Source organism: Lates calcarifer, linkage group LG10, assembly GCF_001640805.2.
Source record: "Lates calcarifer isolate ASB-BC8 linkage group LG10, TLL_Latcal_v3, whole genome shotgun sequence".
NCBI classification, from domain to species: domain Eukaryota; kingdom Metazoa; phylum Chordata; class Actinopteri; family Centropomidae; genus Lates; species Lates calcarifer.
Window position 1 is genome coordinate 3108706 of NC_066842.1, and position 21979 is coordinate 3130684.

A 21979-nucleotide genomic window follows, 5' to 3' on the forward strand; every position below is an offset into this window, starting at 1 on the left:
GTTTATATTTCCACTGCATCTAAAGATAAAAACTATGGTTTTATTCATCATGTCAGTAATGAATGAATGTTTGCAGAGATGCAAAAGAGAGACTGACACACCTGAAAGGAGAGACGCCATCTCCTTTCCACATGAACACATGATACTTGATAAGTTTGTGCCGTGATGAGGCTTGCATCAGGCGTGCATGGCACTGCCAGTTCTGCCCTGTTGCCTCAGGAGCAGGGACTGTTTGGGAGGTAGGAGCTAAAACCTGCACAAGGATCTAACAATATTCCCGACTTCCAGGAAAAGTTCCTCCCTGCTCAGAGAGGAAGTTTCTAGACTTACTTTGGATTATTCAAATATCACAAACATCACATTTTGGGATGTAAAATGTATACGCACCACATGGAAGACCTCGGCGTCCTGACCGGTGGTGAGGACCATCTGGGGCTGGAGGCCGGACTGGAGGAAGAAGCCGTGAGCCGACACGGTGCAGCCTCCGCTACAATGAGGGGGACGAGAGCGGATATTAGCATTACTGGGAGACAGAGACACAGAAGATTCCCACCGGGAGGGACCTGCTGTTAGCGTTAGCAGTTTAGCCACTCATCACCTCCCACTCGTTTCCTCCCGCTGTAAAACTAAAAGCATTAATCTGTCTCGGCTCATCCACAGATATTCTAACTCAAATTCCCTCCTCCTAGGTGAGGAAACATGCAGATTTGGAGGAGATAAGTTGAGCTGACAGTGACACAGAGTGATGTCTAAACCATTCCTGCACATCCAAAAAACAAACAAACCCTGTTGTGGATGAGCAGAAGTCTAACCTGACAAAGGAGCGTGACGGCTGGATGCTGTTGATGATGGGGTCTTGGTTGTAGGTGAACAGGACGGGAGCGACGACCACCACTGAATCCACCGTCAGCTTCACGGGTTGCTCGGAGGGAACGGCATTAGGAGGCGTCTTGCAGGTCAGCATGGTCGACGACAAGCTGATGGTGGGAGGTTAGAGCGAGGGTCGGGCGCGAGGGGAGTGAGCAAACACACAGGATATATTGTTGCGTTAGTGTGTACAGTGGGAGCCATTGTCCAAGCCCCTATTCATGCATTTCTCCTGCAAACAAGTCCTGCTTGGTGACAGAATAAGGACAAGAGAGAGAAAAATTAGAGGAAATGAATGCATGAAAGCAAGAAAAATCTTTGACCTTTTACCCAGTCATCGAATTCATAGCACAAACTCAGTAAAAAGGCTCTTTAATGCAGGGTGAGGCAACGAGGACAAGAAAAGGAAACATGAACAAAGATTAAGAGAGTGGTGTGAACTGACCTCTGGATTTTACAGGCTGCCTTCCCAACAGTCACCTCTTGCTTGTTTCCAGTATCTAAGAAGGCTCCTCTGATGGTCAGCATGGTGTCTCCAGACTTTGGCCCAAATGTCGGGAAGATTTCGTGGATCACCGGTTCCTGGACGCAGAGACCAGGAGACACTTTGACTGACTCAGTCTAATGTTTAGATACCGGTGTTTTGCTTGGACTTTCACATTTCTTACCACAAAGGTGAAGCCCTCCATCCTGGCCACCTTGTTGCCAGTGGTGACCTTCACTGTGTGTCCTGATGGGGTGAAGTTCCCACTAAACCCTGGCGTACACTGAATCTCAGTCCACCTAAACATGAACCCCCCCAAAAAAACAACACACAGACCAGGCATTATACCCCGCCACAGCCATCCAGCATTTATCCTAATTCAATGATCGTCCGCTGCCCCTGCAGGAATGCACAAAGAGCTGATCTTCATGTGGGACTGAGTAGGCGGTGTTTTTATTTTTTTTCCCTAACTTGTAATAGGGTTGTTTGTAGCAAAAGGGGCTTTTGAATGGGACATGGCCTCCATGGATTTGGGAGAGTGGAAAGTCTGGATGCAGCGATTTTTCCCAGCAATTTTTCAGTTAGGGGAGTCATGTGTTGAATGTGGCATGCTGCTGGAGAAAGAGGGGAGGGCTTCTTAACATTCTTCCTTCAACACAATAACCCCTATTAAACCTGCTCTGCCCCTATAGGACGCCAATGTACGGCTCCCTTTATCTCGTAAACACCCAGCACTTAACGCAAACTCTGTCTCTCTCAGATACTGTGCAGGAACAGAGTTGTTTTCAAAATGCAATACAAAAACATCTGTCCAGAAAACACACAGCGGTATAGTCCCTGAAACATGCACACGTACCTGTTTGCTTGGTCTTGTCTGGGCAGTTTGCAGGGAGCTCCCGCCACCTCCACCGTCACCAGCGAGGCCTTGAACCGCTCCGACTTGTCGAAGCCAAAGTTGTGTCCGCAGATCGTCAACGTTGTGGAGCCTCGTACTGGCCCGGAGGTCGGGAAAACCTAACGCACACATGAGAAACATTCACAACTCATAAATCTACTCATCGATTTGAGATCACGATCGTAAAGTGAAGCGTCTGCGATCACCTGGTTGTAAACGTTTTGGACATAAACGTGCAGCACAGCTGTCAGAGACTGGCAGTGTTGTTTCAAAGAGGATGTTGCTGCTCATCCTCTTTCCCTGGTGTTGTTCCAGGTGTATTTACCTTCTCCTTTTTCCTGACAGGATTAACATGTTGGTTGTTTTTCCCTCTCAGCCTTTCACCTCTTCCATCGCAAGGATCTCTGAGCTTGTCTGATCTGAAACTACACTGCTCTCTGCCTGTTTTCTGCTATAAATCAATGTCACATTGTGCTGTAAAGCAACACCTTTTCTGCTAATTGCAACCCTGCAACAAGCAATATGATACAGAATACAGGAAAGATAAAAAGTAGAAGAAAAATAGAAGATGTCAGGAAAATACACTGTGATACAGTCTGCCTGTTAAAGCAGTCCCAGAGGAAGAGGTGTTTTACAGGGGATTGTTGCATTCACAGCAGCAGAGGTGGCATTTTGTTGGGTTCTCTTAAACGCAGACAGCGTAGCAGCATGTGGTGCTGCATTAAACGTCCGGAGGAATGAACACCACCCACACTGAGCTCAGTAAAGTCTCACAGTGTCGGGGTGGTGTAGAATAGAGCAGAGCTGCTGTAAAAGGTAAAGCTGCTTTCTCATGACCTTCACAAACGCCAGAGACAAACACAGCGCACACACAGATCACAGGGGCAACACACAGATTATCTGGGCTGTTTCTGGAGGAGAGGAGTGAGAAGGAGTCTGGGCAAAGTTTGAACCTGACATGATGGGATCACATGATAGGTGGCCCAGAAACCTGAGTCAGCAGGAAGCTGCAAACTTCCTAGAGTTTGCTTTTAGATTCAGGCTGTTTGAACAGTGTTGAAACTGAAGAGTGAGGGGTTGATAAGTTTTAAACACACAAGAAGAAATAGGTTCCCACACTGGATGGTGGCGAATGACAGGCCTTCCTGTCCTGATCATCACCATGGGCGACTTGTCATCACGATTACCTTAGTAATGACAGGTGTGCAGTGCTGTTGTGTCCAGGTGGAGGAGGGACACTGGCTGGCTCTGGTGCAGCGTCCGTCACACCAGCCGCAATCGGTCACCCTTGACGACAGCAAGCAGGAAGTACAGGTGGTCAGCTGACCACAGCCGGGGCCAATCAGAGGGACCTTGGTGATCTAGGAGGAGGTCATTTGTGTTTACAGTGTTTATGAGAAAAATCTTACAAACAGAAACAATAGGTTCTTTATACACTTGCAACAGTGAGTGGATGACAAAATACAGCTACTCAAGCTTAAACTTCTCATAGGAAATGACTGTCCTCTGTGTGTTTCCCCTCAGACAGACCAGGATGACAAGAGGAAACCAAAACATCTGGATGCAGAGCCCTGACGATAAGCCTTCAGGAACAATATTCTCTTTCATCATTTGGCTCTGCTCCATCTTCACTGTTTTCTATTTGCTTCTCAGTCAGAGGTTTTTTGTCGCGTTGGTGCAAAGTATTTAGTGATGACCGCAGCGTCTGAACTGAAAGAACCAACCTTGTTTCCTGTGGCCATCAGCAAAGCTCCTCCTGAGCCGTTGGCGTCCAGCAGCGCCACGCTCGACGTGACGGGTCTCGAGTCCAGGCGGATGTTGGCGTGAGGGGAGGCAAAGCGGGAGAACAGCACCTGAAGGACAAAAGACACATCATTGCAATCGTCCTTGAGTTGCCAATCCTCTCATGGATGAAAAATGAGGCTACATAATTAAATCAAATCAAAGACAGGTACACCACAATGTCCCTGCCAACATATTTGGTCTTTTTCGCCCATTTTTTTTAAAGCACTCAGCACACAGGTCAGACGAGGACACCTGGTTAGAAAGGACGGGCTTTGTTCCATGTTTATTTGGAATACTTCTGATAGGGAAACACAAACCAACCCTGGAGGGTGAAAAAGTTTTTTGGCGCTGCAGTGGCAAAAGTTGATTGGGAGCTGGTGAAGGAATAAGATCCTGATTGTCTCATCCCTCCTTGGGTAGCGCCCTCACTGGAGTTTGGCTCGTTTCAATGGATCCATTGTGTAAAGTAGATTAATGCCGAGGTGAGTTCATGGCAGCGTGGTGTCTCGTCCACTGTCACTGCGCTAACAAGCCCCTCTCACTGCTCAGTATAAAAGTACAGGTGTAACTAACACCACTAATGATGTGTCTGTTGTTATCAGTGCGGCATGCCAGTGGGCCTGCACATACAGGGTTCTTGTGCTGGCACACTAAATTGGAATAATTGATGTTATTAAATGAACCTGTCTTTGTCAAGTCAAAATGTCCGTCCTGCCAAAAATCCGGAGCTGGCAGAGAAGCAACTCTGATTATGCGTCATTTAACAGGAGGTTTTAGTCGGATTTTCTAGCAGCTAGAAAAATTAAACTTGACCACATTTAAACATTTTAGATTTCTTTACTAACTTTCCATCATTTGCAGTTGGATGCCACCAATTGCAGTTGCCAACAACTGCCAAGTAAACATCTTTAGATTTCACATTCTTTACAAAAACAAGGGTGCGTTCAAACAGCTCCACAGCTGTCTTACCAACATGGTTTGTGTACATTTCAAATGTACAGAAACAGAAGGAGAGAACATTGTGATTTAACAAGAAGTTAGCGAACACATTTCTTGACCAACACCAGCTGGACTTGGTAACGTCACACAAAACCCAGCTGACTCTTTGATATATTGGTGATTAGCTTGCTAGCTAACGAGATGCAGCACATGATGCTAGGAGGCGTATATTTAGCTTTTTGTTGGAGGTTGGCTGCTTTAGTCTTTTACCTCTACTTCTTCATAAGACAGCTAATAAGGACACAAACACTCAGGCAATTAGCAGCTACAAAATGAGTCTGGTGATCCAGCATTTAACGTCTCTAATGACTGCATTTTATTTGAAATACACCACTGCCTCTATCCTCACAGAAACACTGTGTACTCTGACATGTTGTGGTGTGTTTCAGACACACACACACACACACACATGCAATACACACTCTCCATCACAGGCATATTCACTTCTTCACTCACTCTCACACATGCAGGACTTCCACAAACACACTGAGCACACATGCACTCTGTCATAAAAACACAGAATTTCCCACTTTTTCTTCACACACACACACACACACACACACACACACACACCCACACACACACCTGGAACAGCATTTATCATTTGTGGTTACGCTGTAATTACAGGCCTGGGAGCAAACAGAACGGAACAGGGTCTCTAATGGGGTGTGTGGTTGCTCCAGTTACATGAAGCCCTTTAAATTATAATGTCCCCCCTATCATAGACACACACACACCCCCCACACACACACATGCACTCACACAAATAGACACTGACACACACAAATGGGTACAGTCCACAGACAGACACAGTCTTTTTTGCCGTGCCAAAACGGAGCAGCAATACCTGCAAAAAACACAAAAACAAAGCAAAACAAAAAATCGCTGCAGTATGTCGTCGTCAGCAAAACAAATGACACACACGCACACAACATACAACACAACACCTGGCAGCCTGCTATGCCCTGATGAGGCACTGCAGGGATGGGAGTTATGGTATGTGTGTGTGATTTATTGTCCTTGACAAACACCATACAATGCACATAAAGATTTTTTCATCCGCTTATTGTAAGTCACCGTGCGTCAGAGCGTCCAGTAAACACCCAGTCACTGTAACGGCCGATACGCCACTCGCCGTTCGCCCCTCGCCTCACCCCCAGAAATGCCTTGTTTTCCAGCATCATGTCTCTCGCTGTTTGAGCCTCACGATCAACGTTAGCTTTGTAACAGCGAGTATAATGGGTGGCTTTCCTCCGGGGACGAGGCCATACAACAGGCATCTCTCTGGAGGTAATAGCGGTGTAAATTACAGCTTATTGTATTAAGCAGGCGGGGGGAAGTTTGGCCCATAAACACGGCCACTGTGTTATTCCCACAGTGGCTCGAGTCAAGCCGAGGGAAACACTTCCTGAGCCAGAATGGAGTCCATCGAGGGGGAACAGCGCTCTTTTTCTTTCACTGCCTCTACCCCGTGTTCCCCTCTCGCCTCGTCCGCTGGGAGCCACCAGGAAACTCAAATACATGAAAAGTTGACAGGCTCTTTTTATCATACTAACAATGAAATGAGCCGCCGAAGCAAAGACGAACATCTCTCACACATTCTTGTCGCTGCTCAGCTTTGGACTGAGAAAGCAGGTGGCCGGAGGGTCGTCAGTTCAAGTGTCCGGCGAGAAAAAACCAGGGCAGGGAAAGTGAACAAGACATTGGAGACACACCCGGATACCTTTTATTTTCATTTTCTTTAGCCATTATTCCTGTGTGTGATAACATTGTGCTGCAACCTGGGAACAATACGACATATTTATCTGGAGGTACAAGCCGAGTAAACACGTTCAGCCAATTAGTAAAACCAAAAGTGAGAGCACTTCACATGTGAGAGGAGTTTTTAAAGTAGAGCTGGTGAGAGTACGATAAAATCGAACTCTTTGCTTTCATTTTCTCCTCCAAATACGTTCGGCTCGGTTTAAAACCTGGACTCATCGTCAGAGAAGACAAGGCTCCAACAGTCAGACCAAAGACCTGTTCTACCTCTTCACCAGTTCTTCCATCGTTCACTTTTCTATCTTTTCAATCCTCTCTCTTTTCTCTGTAAATTCTTTACCTTCCTCTTGTAAAGCAGTTTTTTAAAACAATATTTCGTCTTTTGTCTGATTCCCTCCTTACGTTTGATGTCTCCCTCTCTGTCTGTCTGTCTGCCGGTGCAGTAATGCAGAAAGATGATTTAAACTCAAGCACTCTTTTCAAGTCAACAAAGGCCGATGTCAGATTTGTTTTGAGACAGAATCACTTGATAAAATGGGGAGTTTTGCAGGGCAGGACAGCTGGTCTCCTCTTCAGACCTTCTAAAACCCTTCAGCTAAAAAAATGAACTTCAGCCAATTCAGCTCAACCACAAAAAACACAAAAAAAGAATGGAGGGAGGGCCAGGCAGGGGGGCAGGGGGGCAGGGAGGCAGGGAGGCAGGGGGGGGGTTGATGGTAAAGAAACACACAGCAACAGCTGCACGGGACGCTCAGCGAGTCGAAAATGCCGTGCGAGGGAACGTGTCAGCGAAGCCCGCCGTTCACCATTAACGTGCCGTTCGGCTTGTAAGCCCCCCCCCACACTGTCTCCACCCTCACCCCTCCCTTTCCGTGCAGCTGTCGGCCCCTTTTTCCACGTCTCACTCGCTGTTTTTTTTTCCACGCATGTCTTTTCATTCTTGTGTTTCAATAACACGTGAGGTAATTCAGCTTTTACTTCGTGTGTTTCATTCCAGTCGCCGTAGCGTTTTTTTCCCCTTCAGCAGCTGAACTGATGAGCACCAATGCAACTTTACTCTGCGGCTGCAGCCACTGCATGCAGGCGCAGTGGATGAGTGGACGGACAAAACACCACATGAAAAGAGAGGGAAAGTGACGACAGTGAGTCATAGTCTGAGATGAGGCTGCTCGTATGGACTTAATTAAGTCAAAATGTTATATTCCACTCTGATTATCAGCGCTCGTGTGACTCTTCAAAACAACATAATGCAACTAATGGACCAACAACATGCCAGATCCTCATTTGAACTGCAGGTGCACTGGCACTAAAAGCTACAACATAATTTCACGTGCCAGGAAAAGATCATATCGACTGAGCTAACTTCAGCTGATCAGAAGTTACTTACAAGCATCGTTTCAAAAGTCATTAAATGGCTATGTTTGAAAGACAGTTGTATACTTCTTCTTTAAAAAGCATAGGCATCAACGATCTTCAACTCAGGAAATCTGTGCTTATTTTGGAGCCAAAAACCTGCTGTGCTGTTCAAGTTTGACCAAGATAAATACCTTCACATTCATTTTAGTTGAGGAGCTTCAGATTATAGCTAAGTCTTGTGAATTTTAATCTTAAATCTGACTCTTGAGGACACATGAATAAAACAAAAAGTCACTCTCCCACATTAATTCTTGTTGACTTAGTGACAGGTCGTGTACAAAAGCTGCTAACAAACGAACAGGAAGGTGGACTCTGCTCTTGGTTTGTACATTGATAGGCAAAATGGAGTGTGTTTGCTCAGATGGCAGACTGGAACGTGGGCTTGCTGGCAGCTCACTGAGCGCAGGTCAAAGGAAAGCAAACTGTGCAAACAGAAAGGTCCTGGTGCTTGGTCATAGTTTCCCCCCTCAACACTTGCTTCAAGCGCAGGCACCTGCAGCTGACTCTGTGTTGTGTCTCCAGCAGCGCGCTTTCACTCCTCACGTACAAACATCCTGCCACATTTACATGAACAATGACGAGAGGGAAACCACTGTAGCCTCAGGGTCTCTGTTCATGCCTAACTGCTAGTATTTTACATGCAAATTAAGGTTCCCTCCAGTCTTTTAAAGGCGTTCACTGGAAAAATGACTGAGGCGACTTGTTTACCTGAATGTGGCGTCCGTCGGCGGTGCCCAGGTACGCCACCGCGCGGCCGTGCACCGGTACCACGGTGATAGAGGTGACCAAGGTGTTGGTGAGCTCTTTGTGCCAGTACTCCAACCTCTGGACAAACTGGTTCACCTGCAGGCGGTACTTCCCCTCCTTCCCTTCGTGGATTCCCTCGTGTGGGTCGCAGTCGTCGGATGAACTCTGCAAAGAAACCACAGGCACAGGGGGAGAGAGAATTAGAACAACAAAACTGAGTAACAGGCAAGAGAGTGCTGTTTGTTGTGGTTATGGGCACGATAAGTAATATGGCGTAAGAAGCAGCCAAGAAATGTCAGGAACATCAGCGTGGTCGTGTTCGACAGTGGAAAAACATCCAGTAGGAAAAGTGTAAAGAATAAAATCATTGTACACTGTTCTCTCTGGGACTCATCAGCAAGATTGGATCATTTTGTCCAAACAGATTACTCCCCTAAAAAGTACTTGATATACAATATCATGTTGAACTATCTTCTTTCATATCTGGCCCAATGGGGGAGGGTTAAGAGCCAAACCTCCTAAGCCCCCCTTAGCTCCTCTTTCATCAGGCCGTGCTCGTAATGGAGGTCTCGGCGTGATAGTACCTCTAGGGCAAGTACACGCTTTGTTGAATAGGAGTTTGTGGACGGCAGGATTTCATGGGAAACAGCGAGGAGACTTTCATGCTGTTTTTCATTCCATGCACTCATTTTTCTCTCTCCAACTGGGCAACCCCGACTTTTTTTTCTTCCTCCTTTTATCCACCCTCCTCTTTCTCTACTTCCACCTCCTCTCTTGAGCTCAAAAACCCAGAGTCTGTCGCTCCAGCTCCACCTCTTTGGTTTTTCAAACGTCGCCGGGTTGTAGGGATTGTTGTGTCTGGAGCCTTTGGAGCATACAGCGAAAGCACAGACTGTAGCCAGAGCTGGATTCAGCGTCTTTTCTCTATCAATAACCCCCCCTCGCCTCTCGCTCCCCTTACTGCCCAGCCCTGCCCTCTCGCCACTCTGGCTCTCTTTGTGTTTAGTCATGGCCTCCTGTCCCAGCCTCAGGTTTCATTAATTATTAATGACCCAGAGGGTGGCGGGCCTCTTGTGGCTCTCAAGGTCCTTGACCTGGCTGCTTGACCGGACCTGAGCTTTCTGTTGTTTTCTCAGCTTCAGTGGTTGATGACCTCTTCAGTGGAGTCTGACGACCGGTGGACGCTTCACTGTGCCACTACTGTGTTCAGGAAACTGCTAACTCTGAATGTCTCGTTCGTGATCTCAGTTATGACCTTTTGTTGTGACGTAGAGAGTAAAAAGTGCATCAAACAAAGTTGGTTTTAATCACTTACAGACTCATGATCTCTCTCTGCCTCTACCCTAAAGAACTGCCTGGGTCATAAGGCCATTATTTGTGGTTTGTGTGAAACATGCTGCATCATTTGTTTAGTGTAGATCTCAGAGGCAAAGCTTTGAAGATGCAGAGAACAATGGTGGGCTAATAAATCAGGAAAGTTTTTTTCTTGGTGACGTCACGTAGCTGAGACGAACAGGCCCCCCGCACGAAGAGGAAAGCTGAGGGAGGCGGAGAAACCTGGCTGACTGACAACAAACCTTGGTTAAATTAAATGTCCTCAAGGCCAGTGGCTGCAGTTAGAGAGACAATGGTAAAAGTCAAACGCAGGGAAAATGTGGAGGAAATTGAAAGCTGGCAGAAAGGTTGGATGTTTTAAGGCCAAACACGCAGCTGGGAGGGGGCGCAGCCAGCTGATCTGCACTGAATTACTCAATGTTAAAGAGAGGAGAAATGGTTCGAACCGGATGAGGAGCGACAGTTTGCGACTGAAACTGATTTGGGATTGGATGAAGATAAGGACACGTAGGACGGGATGAGGTTTTGGGTCTGAGGTCCTTCTTCACAGGTTGCCTCTGATGTGTGAACGTGTAAATAAACCTCCACAAAGTCAAACTTTACCCCTAAAATTCACTCCTGTTGGCACATTCAGAACAGGACGGAGATCAAACCGTGGGAATCTGCTAAAAGTCTTCTTACTTTTTAAAAGTGCAGATAGAGACATCGTCACTGCAGAGATTATGCCACGCGGCTCAGAAAACAGTCCTCGGGCTGATTATTTTCAGAGCAAACAAACAGGACTTTGGGGTGTTTGTTGAAGCCGAGCAGGACGATGGGAGGGAGAACTGAAAAAGGTCTCGGGGGCATTCCTCTGCCTGCGCTGAGGTATTCGCCGGGATCAAGGCAATGAAATTGGACAGTGGAAAGGCTGTTTTGACGAGCTTCGTTTGAAGCTCCGCTGCTGTTATCCTTGGCTGTTTCTTGGCATGGAGACGGAGAGTTTTAGAGGACGTCACACTGACACTGTCATGGAGGCTAACAGGTTACTGAAGAAGTCTGACACAAACTTCAATAAAGACCTTAAATATTTCTCATCTAAGAGGGATCGACTGACACGACAGCTTAGTTTTGGTCATTAACAGACGACCACAAAGTTTTCTGGCGGAGAGCAAAGTAACTTTATGTAATTTAATGACCATAAAATCTCATGACGGTGATTGTGGAACACTGGCAGGAGTTTCTCAAACAGAGTATGAGCTAATAAGAGTTTAAAAGGTCAAAATGCTCGGAGGCAAGGTTAGGTATTACTAATCTGAGCTGTAGGTGGAAGCAAACAAGCCATTTTTTAACCAGTTTGGTCTCTTTGAAAAGAGACAAAAGAGAGAGAAGGTCATCGAAAAGCTCACGGTCATAGACCTGTCAACTCTTCAGTGAAATATAGTCCAGTTCTGATGTTTGTCACAACATCTTTTCACCTGCAGTTTTTGTACAGATACCAAAATTAGCAAGCATTAAATAAAAGTATTATTGATCAATAACCCCGTAAAGATCTATCGCTACTGATTCCATCTGAAGTTTAAGTTCAACTTAAAGGAACTGTTTCACGTTTCTCATACATAAATCTTTAAGATTTACGCTGTTGGCAAGTGCTCCTGATGTTCTACATCTTTCAAGCCATTTTGTGAACGTGTCTCTCAGCCGTAGAACAGGCACCGTGGGGCAGATACGGGAGATACTGTACACCTTTTGCCCCATACTTAACCAACAGTCATTGTCCCCAAAACAACAGCATGGCGATTGGGTTTCGGAGTCGTGGAGCTCCCAGCCCCTGCAGCACCGCTCAGGAGAGTCAAGAGGGGCGGTGAAAGGTGATCTGTGTGGCTTAATGTCGTTTTCATACTCTCACTGTGGCCCCTGGGTCTTGTGTGAATAGACACACTAATGCCTGAATTATAAACCGTGGACTGGGTTACCGGCAGAGGAGGATTTGGATACAAACACTGTCAGTGCCGCGCAAAAATAGAGAGTAAAGGCGCTCTCGCTAATGTACAAAAATTCACACATCGTGTTGCAGAGGCTTAGCTTGAGTTAGCAGACTTGCACACATGCACAAACCAGTGGAGTCTGTCTTGTTGCTGGCCGCTCAGCTGGTTCTCTCACTGGAATAACAGACCTTTGACCTCAGCATCGCTTGTGCAATTGTGAGTCCAGACAGCGGAGGGCTTTGGTTGTCGTCAGGGTGTGTGGAAATGCATTTTCTAGAGAAAGTGAAACGCGAAGGAATGTGGAGAGCACACGCTTGTGTGTGCCTATTGTTGCAGTAGTGTTACGACACACTCAGCAGCACTCCACCTGGGCTCAGGGTGCACGCTACTCTGCAACCTGACTCTCAGTGGCTGTAATAACCGTGACGTGTGTGCATGTATCCAAACACACAGGTGGCTGGTCGCACCGAGCACATGCAGTCATGTGTTACGTGTGTGTTTGCACGCGTGTGTGTGAGCGTGTGTCGCTGTGAGGGACTGTCAGGGTGTTAGGGACAGTTAAGGGAGTGAGAGAAGCTGACAATAAGGCGAAGACAGACCCCGGCGCTCACGGCCCGCCAGACGCCAGGCAGGACTACAGCTTTGTTTATAAAGGGGCCCTGAGGTGGGCACGGCCACGGGCAGAAAATGGCCTCACACATAAACAAGTCCCACAGAGGACAGGGAGAGTAACACGTGGGGTCAAATTAGAAATCCTGCTTTTGTGAGACATGTAGATTCATTCATTTCAGAATGATATTCAGTCAACTCCCCGTTTCCTGTGCGGCCAGAACAACAGGACGTCGGATTCATTTAGTCATTTAGCGCGTGTGAACGTTTTCCAAAATAGACGCCGTTCTGGAAATGACAGTCATCGTGGTGTCACTATTCTGCGGCCGTCTCGGTGCAGCGATGCAGCGCACCGGAGGTTTCGAAAATCACTGGTTTCCCAAAAGGCACCCTTCACGCATACATCATCAAATTCCACAACTGTCATCTGCCAGAATCTGAGGCTGCGAGTAGCGACGACTGAAAGGTCTTTGCTCTGCGCACGAACGCTGAGATAAACACGTCTGCAGTTGAACGAGAGGAGAGGAGAGTCTGTGCACTGAATTTTGGAAGCTCCCCAAAACTTACGCAACATTTCATCCTACACACTCTCAGGCAAACATCCATGTTTCCTCATATACTCTGATTTTGTCCTGCACTTGTACCCAAGTGTCTCCACCTTCACTGATCCTACACGTCTCATGGGAAGTGGATTATTAACCATATACAGCTATAAACGCTCTCCGAACCAAAGATATTCAAGTTGCTCATCCTCAACCATCAGCTGACCTTTTGACACGGAGAAAAATGCTGGTGTCCATAATGAGATATTGTGAAGGAAAGTGGTTTTTTACATTATTCATACTCACAACATGTAATTTGCATTTCAGAGTTCATGCTTATTTCATGAAAATGTTTGAGCCTGTGTTGGGGAAAGTGTTTCCCGTGGAAGAGGAGGGACAGAGCATCTTTCAACTGCTTCAACCATCAGCTGTCAGAATCATGGCGCAGCTCGTTTCCTTATTTTCCTGATACACATCACCTCCTTGGCAAAATCTCTCTCTGATCTGTTCTTCTCACGCAGCAGTGGCAGGAGGATTTTCTCCTCTTCAGCTCAGATACTGAAACTTATTGTTTCATGAAAATGTTAAAGAGTATCTCAAAGCTTCTCTGTCTCTCCCCCTTTCCTCCTTAAATTTTGCCAGCTATTATTCTCCTTCGATTCTTCTCTCAACTAACCACCTTCCTCTCTATTTTTTTTCTATTTCCTTGCAAACACACACTCACACACACACATGCTGAGTCCATTCTAGCTGTTAAATAATCTGTTTGTGTGTGTTCTCCAAGCCACAAAGGGACAATGCTTCTTCCAGCCACTAAATCACCTTAACTGTATGAAACCTGGCTGGAGTGAATGATGATCCTGCGTGCTCCGTCTCCTCGACTAAAGACTAAATATCATCTCTGAGAACACAGAGATGATTTTTCTTCACTGCTCGACACGGTGGTTTCTTTTTCTGCGTGTATCAACATATTTTTCTCTTCTTTTTCTCAGAGATCGGGGATTTATGTGATTCAAAACAAGCGGGGGAATGATGGACCGCTGAGTTTGGCAATCAGGGGCCAAAAGACACAACACCAGCACATTCTTCAGACGAGCTTTCCAGAATTGCCCCAAGAATCCACCTTTTGGGTCAAACTGACACAGCAGCTTAAGTTACCGCCTGTAGATCAAAGGGAATCAGATCAGGTCAAACTCCTTAACACATTCTTACATCCACAGATGGAGGTGAGAGACTGAGGAGAATCATTTTGTTTTTACATCAAATTATTCCACAAGGCCAATTTCTGTGCTATTTACATAACAGATCATTTTTCCATCGGTGTTTGATATCAGGTTACATCCACGCAGCTCTACCCTAGGTGTTTCATAAAAGCTCCTGACATATGAGATACATTGCACCACATAAACCCAGGCTTGTCATGCTTGGCTTGCACTTTTCAGTATGAAACCTACAGTAAAACTCTCCTGCTGTTTAAACACTGAGGTGATATTTGTGACATCTGCTGTGAGGATGGTAGTTTAGTGGCTGCTTGGAGTGTAAGTGAGCCAGGACTGTAACTGTTTTGGTATCAACACTTTTTGTGGGCCGCTCCTGGGAGGTGAGGGGGTATCATTACTGAAATAAAGGTAAGGCTGCAATTTTGTAAGTCAAACATTTGGATGCTGTAACACACACACACACAACAGTTTGATCGCTCCAAGTTCAAGGTAATTACTGCACAAACAGCCTATAAAGTTACAGAATTGTTATTCATCTTTTTTTGCTGAGAAGATGAGATTCAAACTTTAAACGACGACTTAGTTTAAGTGCTGGCTCTCACTTTTAAAAGGTCAGCACACCCAGAGAAGCTCATACTTTCTTATGATAGTGGTATCTGACCATGCAGATGGTTTAACGTGTCCAAGATGGAGGCAGCTGTGATGCTCACGGCTTCTGAAACCATAAACGTGTCCTTGTTATCCAAGAGAGGTTGAATCCAGGACAACTGGACTTGGAGTTTGTAGACGTGTCCTTGTTCCTCTGAATGATCACGGTCCTCGCTGTGAGCTGATTTCAGAAAGGAAAATTTCCTGGTAGAAAGTCGTTCCAAACACATGCTGCTGTTGATGTTTTTCCAGAAAACGTCCATTTTTCAGAAGTGTGAGCACCTCAGGTTGAAGCTCCCTTCGTCTCCGTTATACTTGGGTGGAGGCAGAAATCTCAGAGGTGGATGTTTCAAGACAAATAATATGAAAACTATCTACATGGCTACAAACCACTGTAGGTACGTGAGGAAGTGAGTTTATCGTAATTTGAGTTTATATTCACATCAGATGATTGGTGTAGACACTGCAGTGCTTTTTATTTATAGTCCCTGAGGGTAAAAAAGGCTCCAAGAGTAATGAGAATGAATCTGGATGTGAACAACCCCAAACAGCCTCTCCTAATACGTTCTGACTGCACTGCAGCTAAATGAGTAATGACACTGGGTAATTTTCGGGGTGCAAACGAGCACCACATCGAGCTTTGCTTTTTCAGCCTGCGTATTCCTCACTCAGGACAATATTTTAGGGCATTAATGTCTTTCTGAGGTCTGATCAATCACCAACACTGACAGCTGAGCGCAGCCATCGGTCGTATTTACTGTAGCGGCTGCCATTCCTACATGTGCTCTTAATTATAGAAACACATGAGCGTAAAGGGGGAGTGATTTAGTGCTGAGGTTGCTTCAGAGAGTTAGCACCAATCATCTACATGCATGACTTTATTAGCATTAGCGCTGCCCTCTTTCAGTGATTACTACAGCCAGAGGGGGGGGGTTTAAAGTACAGCTGTTATGCCATGCACAGCTACAACAGCTTCACTGAGTATGTCAAAATAATTGGCCCTGTTACTCTGAGACGGACTCAGTTTGAAGCGGTTGTATGCACACAACTTCTAAAAAGATATAAGCTGACATTTCTCAAAGTTATTCGGCCAAATCTCTCTTTCTTTTTTTTTCCTCTAGAATTCCTGCTTCCTAGCAGTCTGGAATAATCAAATCCATCCACCGGTGCAGACTCTTGGCAGAATCTCCGCAGTGAAGATTTCACTGTGAGCAGAAATTGCCAAAAACAGCTCCACAGGCCTTCTCACTACCATTTAAAGCGTAGAACATTCACGGCTGTAAGTGGCTCTTTCTGCTCCTTATGGGTTTTTTTTTCAAACCTGAGAGGTAATTTTCTATCCTGGAGACAGACTGAACTGCGGGGGCTTCGCTCATACATGAGGTAAGGCAGGGAAACAGCAGCTGGAGAGCTGCAGCCCAGCAGCAGCCGTTGAGGAGCAGCCAGATAACCTCAGGTTGTAAACAGCACTGGCCTGTGCTTCGGCGGCGAGGCGGCTTATCAACCGAGGGTCAACATAAGGTCTGACGACGCGGGCCTCCTCATCTCAGCGCTGTCCTGGATGAGATGAGCTCACTGGCAGGCGTTGCTCTGGCAGAAACACCGCGCTCGTACTCACAGTGGAGCTGAGATCAGAGCCAGATGAAGAAAAACAAATACGACTGCAGAGCGCCGGCGACAGCGCAAGAGGAATCTGAAATGTGCCGGCGTGGAAGAGGATTTTCTTCACGGGGCATGTACTTTTTATTGCTCAGCTGCGCGTCCTTTCATTTGTGTCCCTTCTCACTAAGTGACACAGAAAAGCAAATGTAATATTCCAGCAGCTTTTCATAGAAACTGACGGAGCTAAAAATACTGGTGAAATCCCAGAGAAACACAAACAGCTAAAACATCATGAAAACATCAGAGAACAGACGTGGTTTTTTTATAGAGGGAGATCTTTATGAAGTCACTATAAAATATTTCACTGCATGTCGTGACAGCTCGCAGGTGGCAGCCACTTGTGAGCCTCAGTCTCTGCTCCGCATGACGAAGCAAACTCCAAACAAATAAGCGTTGCCTGTGTCCTCAGAGAGCTCGCCATGAGTGCAACAATGCATCATTGTGTTACATTTTCACACTTGTAAAACTCCTGGAAGTTGGCATCTGGCGTTGCAGTGTTGCTCAACCTCCCTCTTGCACATGTATCAATGATCTTCAAGGATCGGGCTCTGAATAATTCCGCTGCATCTGCTGGCGCTCACTTACCGAGCCGCCGGGCCTGAAGCCAGACTTTTTAATGCTCAGCACTGGAGGATCTCAGCGTTCTGACTTAATGCTGAGGGCTCGGTTCCATGTTTGCAGGATGGAAGGTGTGTGATGCAATAAAAACGGTCTCTTGACTTGAAAACAAACTGGTAATCACATTTTCCCCCCAAAACAACACAAACAGCAGTTTAGTCGCTTGTGCAAACTTAACAAAAACAAATCCTTTATTCCCAGAAAACTGAACAGAGCTGAGGGTCTGTTTTTCAGATATATTTAAGACCTCCAGACCTGCTTTTAACCGTAAAACACAAGACTCAGTTCCGAGAAAAGCTCCTCAGCCCTCTCAGGTGTGAGCCTGCCTTCCTCCTGCTCTATGATTCAAGCGAGGATCACTGATGAGGAGGATAAGATCAAAGCCTGCATGTAATATCTGTGGCGTCCCAGGGATGGAGCAGATACCTCCTCTGTTTGTGGTGCATTGTTTGGGAGCACAGCAGGGTGATAAAAGCCGAAGTGAGCAGACAGAGAGATGGGGAGGAGGGTTTCCTCTGTATTCACCTCAATGACTTGAGTACACATTCAAGCACAATCCTTTGCTTGCATTGTGTGGGGATTATTGGCTGAATGGAATCTGGGGGATTAGTCCTCATCTGAGATGAGACCTTCCACTGGAATGACATGGTGTCCACTTCCACTTGGTTCAAAATGTGGGACACTTCATTGTCTGAGTCATCAGGAAGCCTGTTCAGTCGACAGAGTAGTAGAGGTTTGCAAACTCTTTTTCTGTTTCCTGCCATCCTCTCTGTCCAACCTGTAGGATGTGACACACTCACTGCTGTGGGAACCAACTCTTCTGGTTCCAAACTGATTTATTTCTGGTGGAAATCTACTGAGAATAACAAGGACTCTGTTTCTGGAAAGATGTGTCTTCATTCCATTTCCATTCACCTCTGTTCTATTAGTCTGAACTGACCCTGGTCTGTTTTCTGTACGACTGCAGAGCTGGTAGTTTGATTCCCTGAGAGAGAAATGTATTTCTGGAGAGAGGAACTGCTCCTGATGGTCGGGCCACCTTGGATCAGCTGAGGATGATCTGGTCTGATGTTTCTGTCCTTGTATCAAACACATCAACAACCAGAATATGCAAATAAACAAAGCTAGAGGTGCTAAATCTTGAGAAATATGAAGCCGAGGTAAGAATTCATTTCTTCCTTCCTGGCGTCTGTGGCCACAGGCCTGCTGGGATCATTTGCTGCTCTGGTGAACTTTGTGATTATGAGCGTTTCAAGGGGCCAGACTCAGACCCTATGACAAAGCTTGACGGATCCTGAGCCAAGGAAATGAGAGTGATCCGGGGTCGAGGTGAGGCCGCTCCTCAGGACGACAGCAGGAGAAAAGGAGATTGCTTTTGGTCTTTCATTTAGAGCGTGGGGGCTGACAGATAAGCATCCACACGCCTCATTTCAGTAGAGAGCAGGATATCACCATGTGGTGAAATAGAAGAGTAGGAGGCACGCTGCTGATTAGGAAATAGCCTCAGGGCCTTGACTCATAAGCTCAGTGGAGCAAAGCTCCTCCATATTTGACACTAAACATGTGTATCATAAATGGCTTCTGGCACTGCTGGCAAGTGCCTCTGTGCTGGTAAGGAAAGCATTTAAGAAATCCAATCAGAGACGAGTCTGTCAGCAGGATGGTATTTAAGGAAAGTATCTCATTTGCAAGGCAGCGTCAAAACAGAAAGATGACATGACTCGGCCACAATGATCACCAAGGCACTCTGTGTAATTGGCTGGAAACAAAGTATTTTATCCATCAGCCAACAACAGCAAGAGATGGATTTCAGAAATCACCCGAAAGTTTTCAGAAGAGTTGCAACAGTTGCTTTGTTTTGATAAATCATTAACCTATTAGTCTATAAACTGTCAGGAAATCATGAAAAAGGGGAAATCACTCGCTGGAGGTTTGTCTGTCGTTGTGAAAATACTTGTTTTGTTCCACTCACGCTGCAAAACCCAAAGATGTTCAATTTCCAGCGATAAAAATAAAGATAGAAGCAGCAAAATTTCACGTCCAGGAAGCTGAACAAGTGGCAAACAAGAAAAGGAGAGAAGAGAAAAAACAACTAATGATGGCTGTCTGTCTGTCACAGCATTAGCTCGCACTAAAAACCTTATCAGCCGTGGCCTAAATTTAACAGTATTTGGCTGATGTCGGCTGTTGGTAATTTCCCACCCTGTTTATTGGAAGACAGCTTGCAGGCACTGACGGTTTGCATATTTACTACTCTACTCTTTATCTAGGGAACACAGATAAGATGTGCATACAAAAGCCTGCATGCAAAGGGATTTTACACACACGTCCATCTTTCCAACAAAACAAGAAACCAGACTCCTGGCTGATGATTAACTCTGCAGATTCAAAACTAAACACTGACATTCAGTGAATGTAAAATAATGCAGGAAACAGCCAGGACATACCTGCAGACACGAGCAGGCTCACACTGACCTGATACTGCTGAGGTGGACGGGTGATGTTGAAATAATATTTGCGTGACAGTTTTATCTTCCACTGTCAAAGAGTTATGAAATCTGTAGCTGATGCTAACGACCCACTGCAGCACAAATCAATCTGTGGCCACATGTCGGGTGAGGCTGATTAAAGGGAAGGATTTATGATACAATAACATGATGTTTTTGTGCTTTTTCTTTGGCATGGAGCTGGATGTGGGCGCTGACCAACTCCCTCCTCACGCAGAGGGACCTGCCTGGACACGGCTGCCAGGTGACGCACCTGAGGGTGAGAGGGTGGAGGACACACACCGAAAACACATCGCCATGTGGGCAGTCAGAGGGTGCTGCACCGGGGCACATAGACTCTTTTCCATCATGTTATAATATGTGAACAGCAGCCTGAACATATTTGTTGTGAGAAAAATCTCAGCACTGAATCTCTCCGGGGAGATCCATCACTTTGCTGCGGTGTTTGGATTGTCTGAGCTCCATAAAACTACTCCTGTGTATTTACCTGTGTGAGATAGACGCAGGTCAGTGAAACGCAGCAGATCTCATCTCACTCTCTTAACACACACACTCACACAGTTTTATCAAAACCCGAGGCTTATGAAGGGTAAAATCGGTCGGACAGGACGGGACAAGAACGCACTACTTTCTTTCTTTTGTTCACTCCCGCTCGCTCGCTCACCGGGAGCATCGCCGGGTTCAGCTTAGCAATGGCACGAACAGGCTCGGGCATGCGCTGCACAATCTGTGACATCTGTGGTAAGAGAACCCCTGTGAAGGGCAGTGCTGCCACTATGTTAATTTAAATAACTTTTATGTTGATGTTCATCCTACCTGAGCGGGGATTAGCTTGCTTCTTGTGTGGCACGACACAGATATGAAATCTGACGGATCATTTCCTTTTACCACATGTCATGAGATATTAGGAAAAGCCAGGAACTCTCACTACACCGCTCAAAAACAGTCAAGAATCAGGTTTTTTAAGTATTTGAAATGTTTTTGAAAGATAACATGTGACAACTTTTGTAAAACTCTTGGGGTTTTCTCTCTGATCAACCAACTTTACTGCAAATACTTGTACTTTTTTGTTGTGTTATGTGTTTTAATTACTTCTACTACTTCTATCTGCTCGGTAGGTGCAGCAACTCTTCGTTTGTCTGTCCTGAGAGTGAAATGGAAAATATTTTGAGAGCTAAATCCTCCACAGCTTGTTAAGAAAACAGTACATTACCACTGAATGATAATGCGTGCACTGGCTGCCAAAAGTTACAAATGTTTACATACTGTATTTTCCAGTCGCAGCTAATATAAAGATTTATGATGCAGCTTTCCAGGATGAGATAAGACGTCACAGGAACAAAACATCATGCAAAAAGCTACACGGTGAAAACATCTCTTTTAGTCGTCTCCGAGCTGTTACACGTGTTTCGCAGCATCTTGGAAAAGAGGTAACTGTGGAAAATTCTAGCAGATTCTGTTCCGTACATCTGGCTCACGCAGAGGGAGAGTTCAAGCGAACAAATACCAGCTAAGTGATGGCATGAGCAGGCTCGGGCATGTGGGGCTCAAAACCATGACATCCACAGCAGAACCCACTGAATCAGCAGCGCTGCTAAGAGACGGAGATTATTAAGTCCATCTATTGTCAGGGGTCTAATCGTCGGAGACTCTCACAGCGTGGAAAACTACAGCAAATGCACAAGATATCAGGGAGCGCTTAAACTGATGACTGATTTATCAGTAATTGCTGTTATTACAGAGCGTCTATTATCACAAGAGGAGATGTGGATTTTAAATCTTTGGCGCGTGCAGTTTACAGCGCTTCAGTCGCTGCGAGGCAACTGATGCACAGAAAGTAAATAATACATCTCACGACAGTTTCATATTAAAGCTCAGAGAGAAAACACAGATCAGAAGCAGATGGACTGAGACTGA

General features: G+C 45.9%; 1 protein-coding gene across 1 annotated transcript in view; it reads right to left on the reverse strand.

The window, feature by feature from the left end:
- met (MET proto-oncogene, receptor tyrosine kinase) overlaps nt 1-21979 on the reverse strand; it is a 55322-nt gene that overhangs the window by 24950 nt on the left and 8393 nt on the right. The window contains exons 3-10 of the mRNA XM_018692503.2: nt 8916-9119; nt 3971-4099; nt 3434-3607; nt 2208-2365; nt 1536-1650; nt 1313-1449; nt 813-977; nt 388-487 (exon numbers count right to left, since the gene is read on the reverse strand). Coding sequence (XP_018548019.1) covers nt 388-487; nt 813-977; nt 1313-1449; nt 1536-1650; nt 2208-2365; nt 3434-3607; nt 3971-4099; nt 8916-9119 — 1182 coding nt within the window. The remainder of the gene's footprint in view (nt 1-387; nt 488-812; nt 978-1312; nt 1450-1535; nt 1651-2207; nt 2366-3433; nt 3608-3970; nt 4100-8915; nt 9120-21979) is intronic.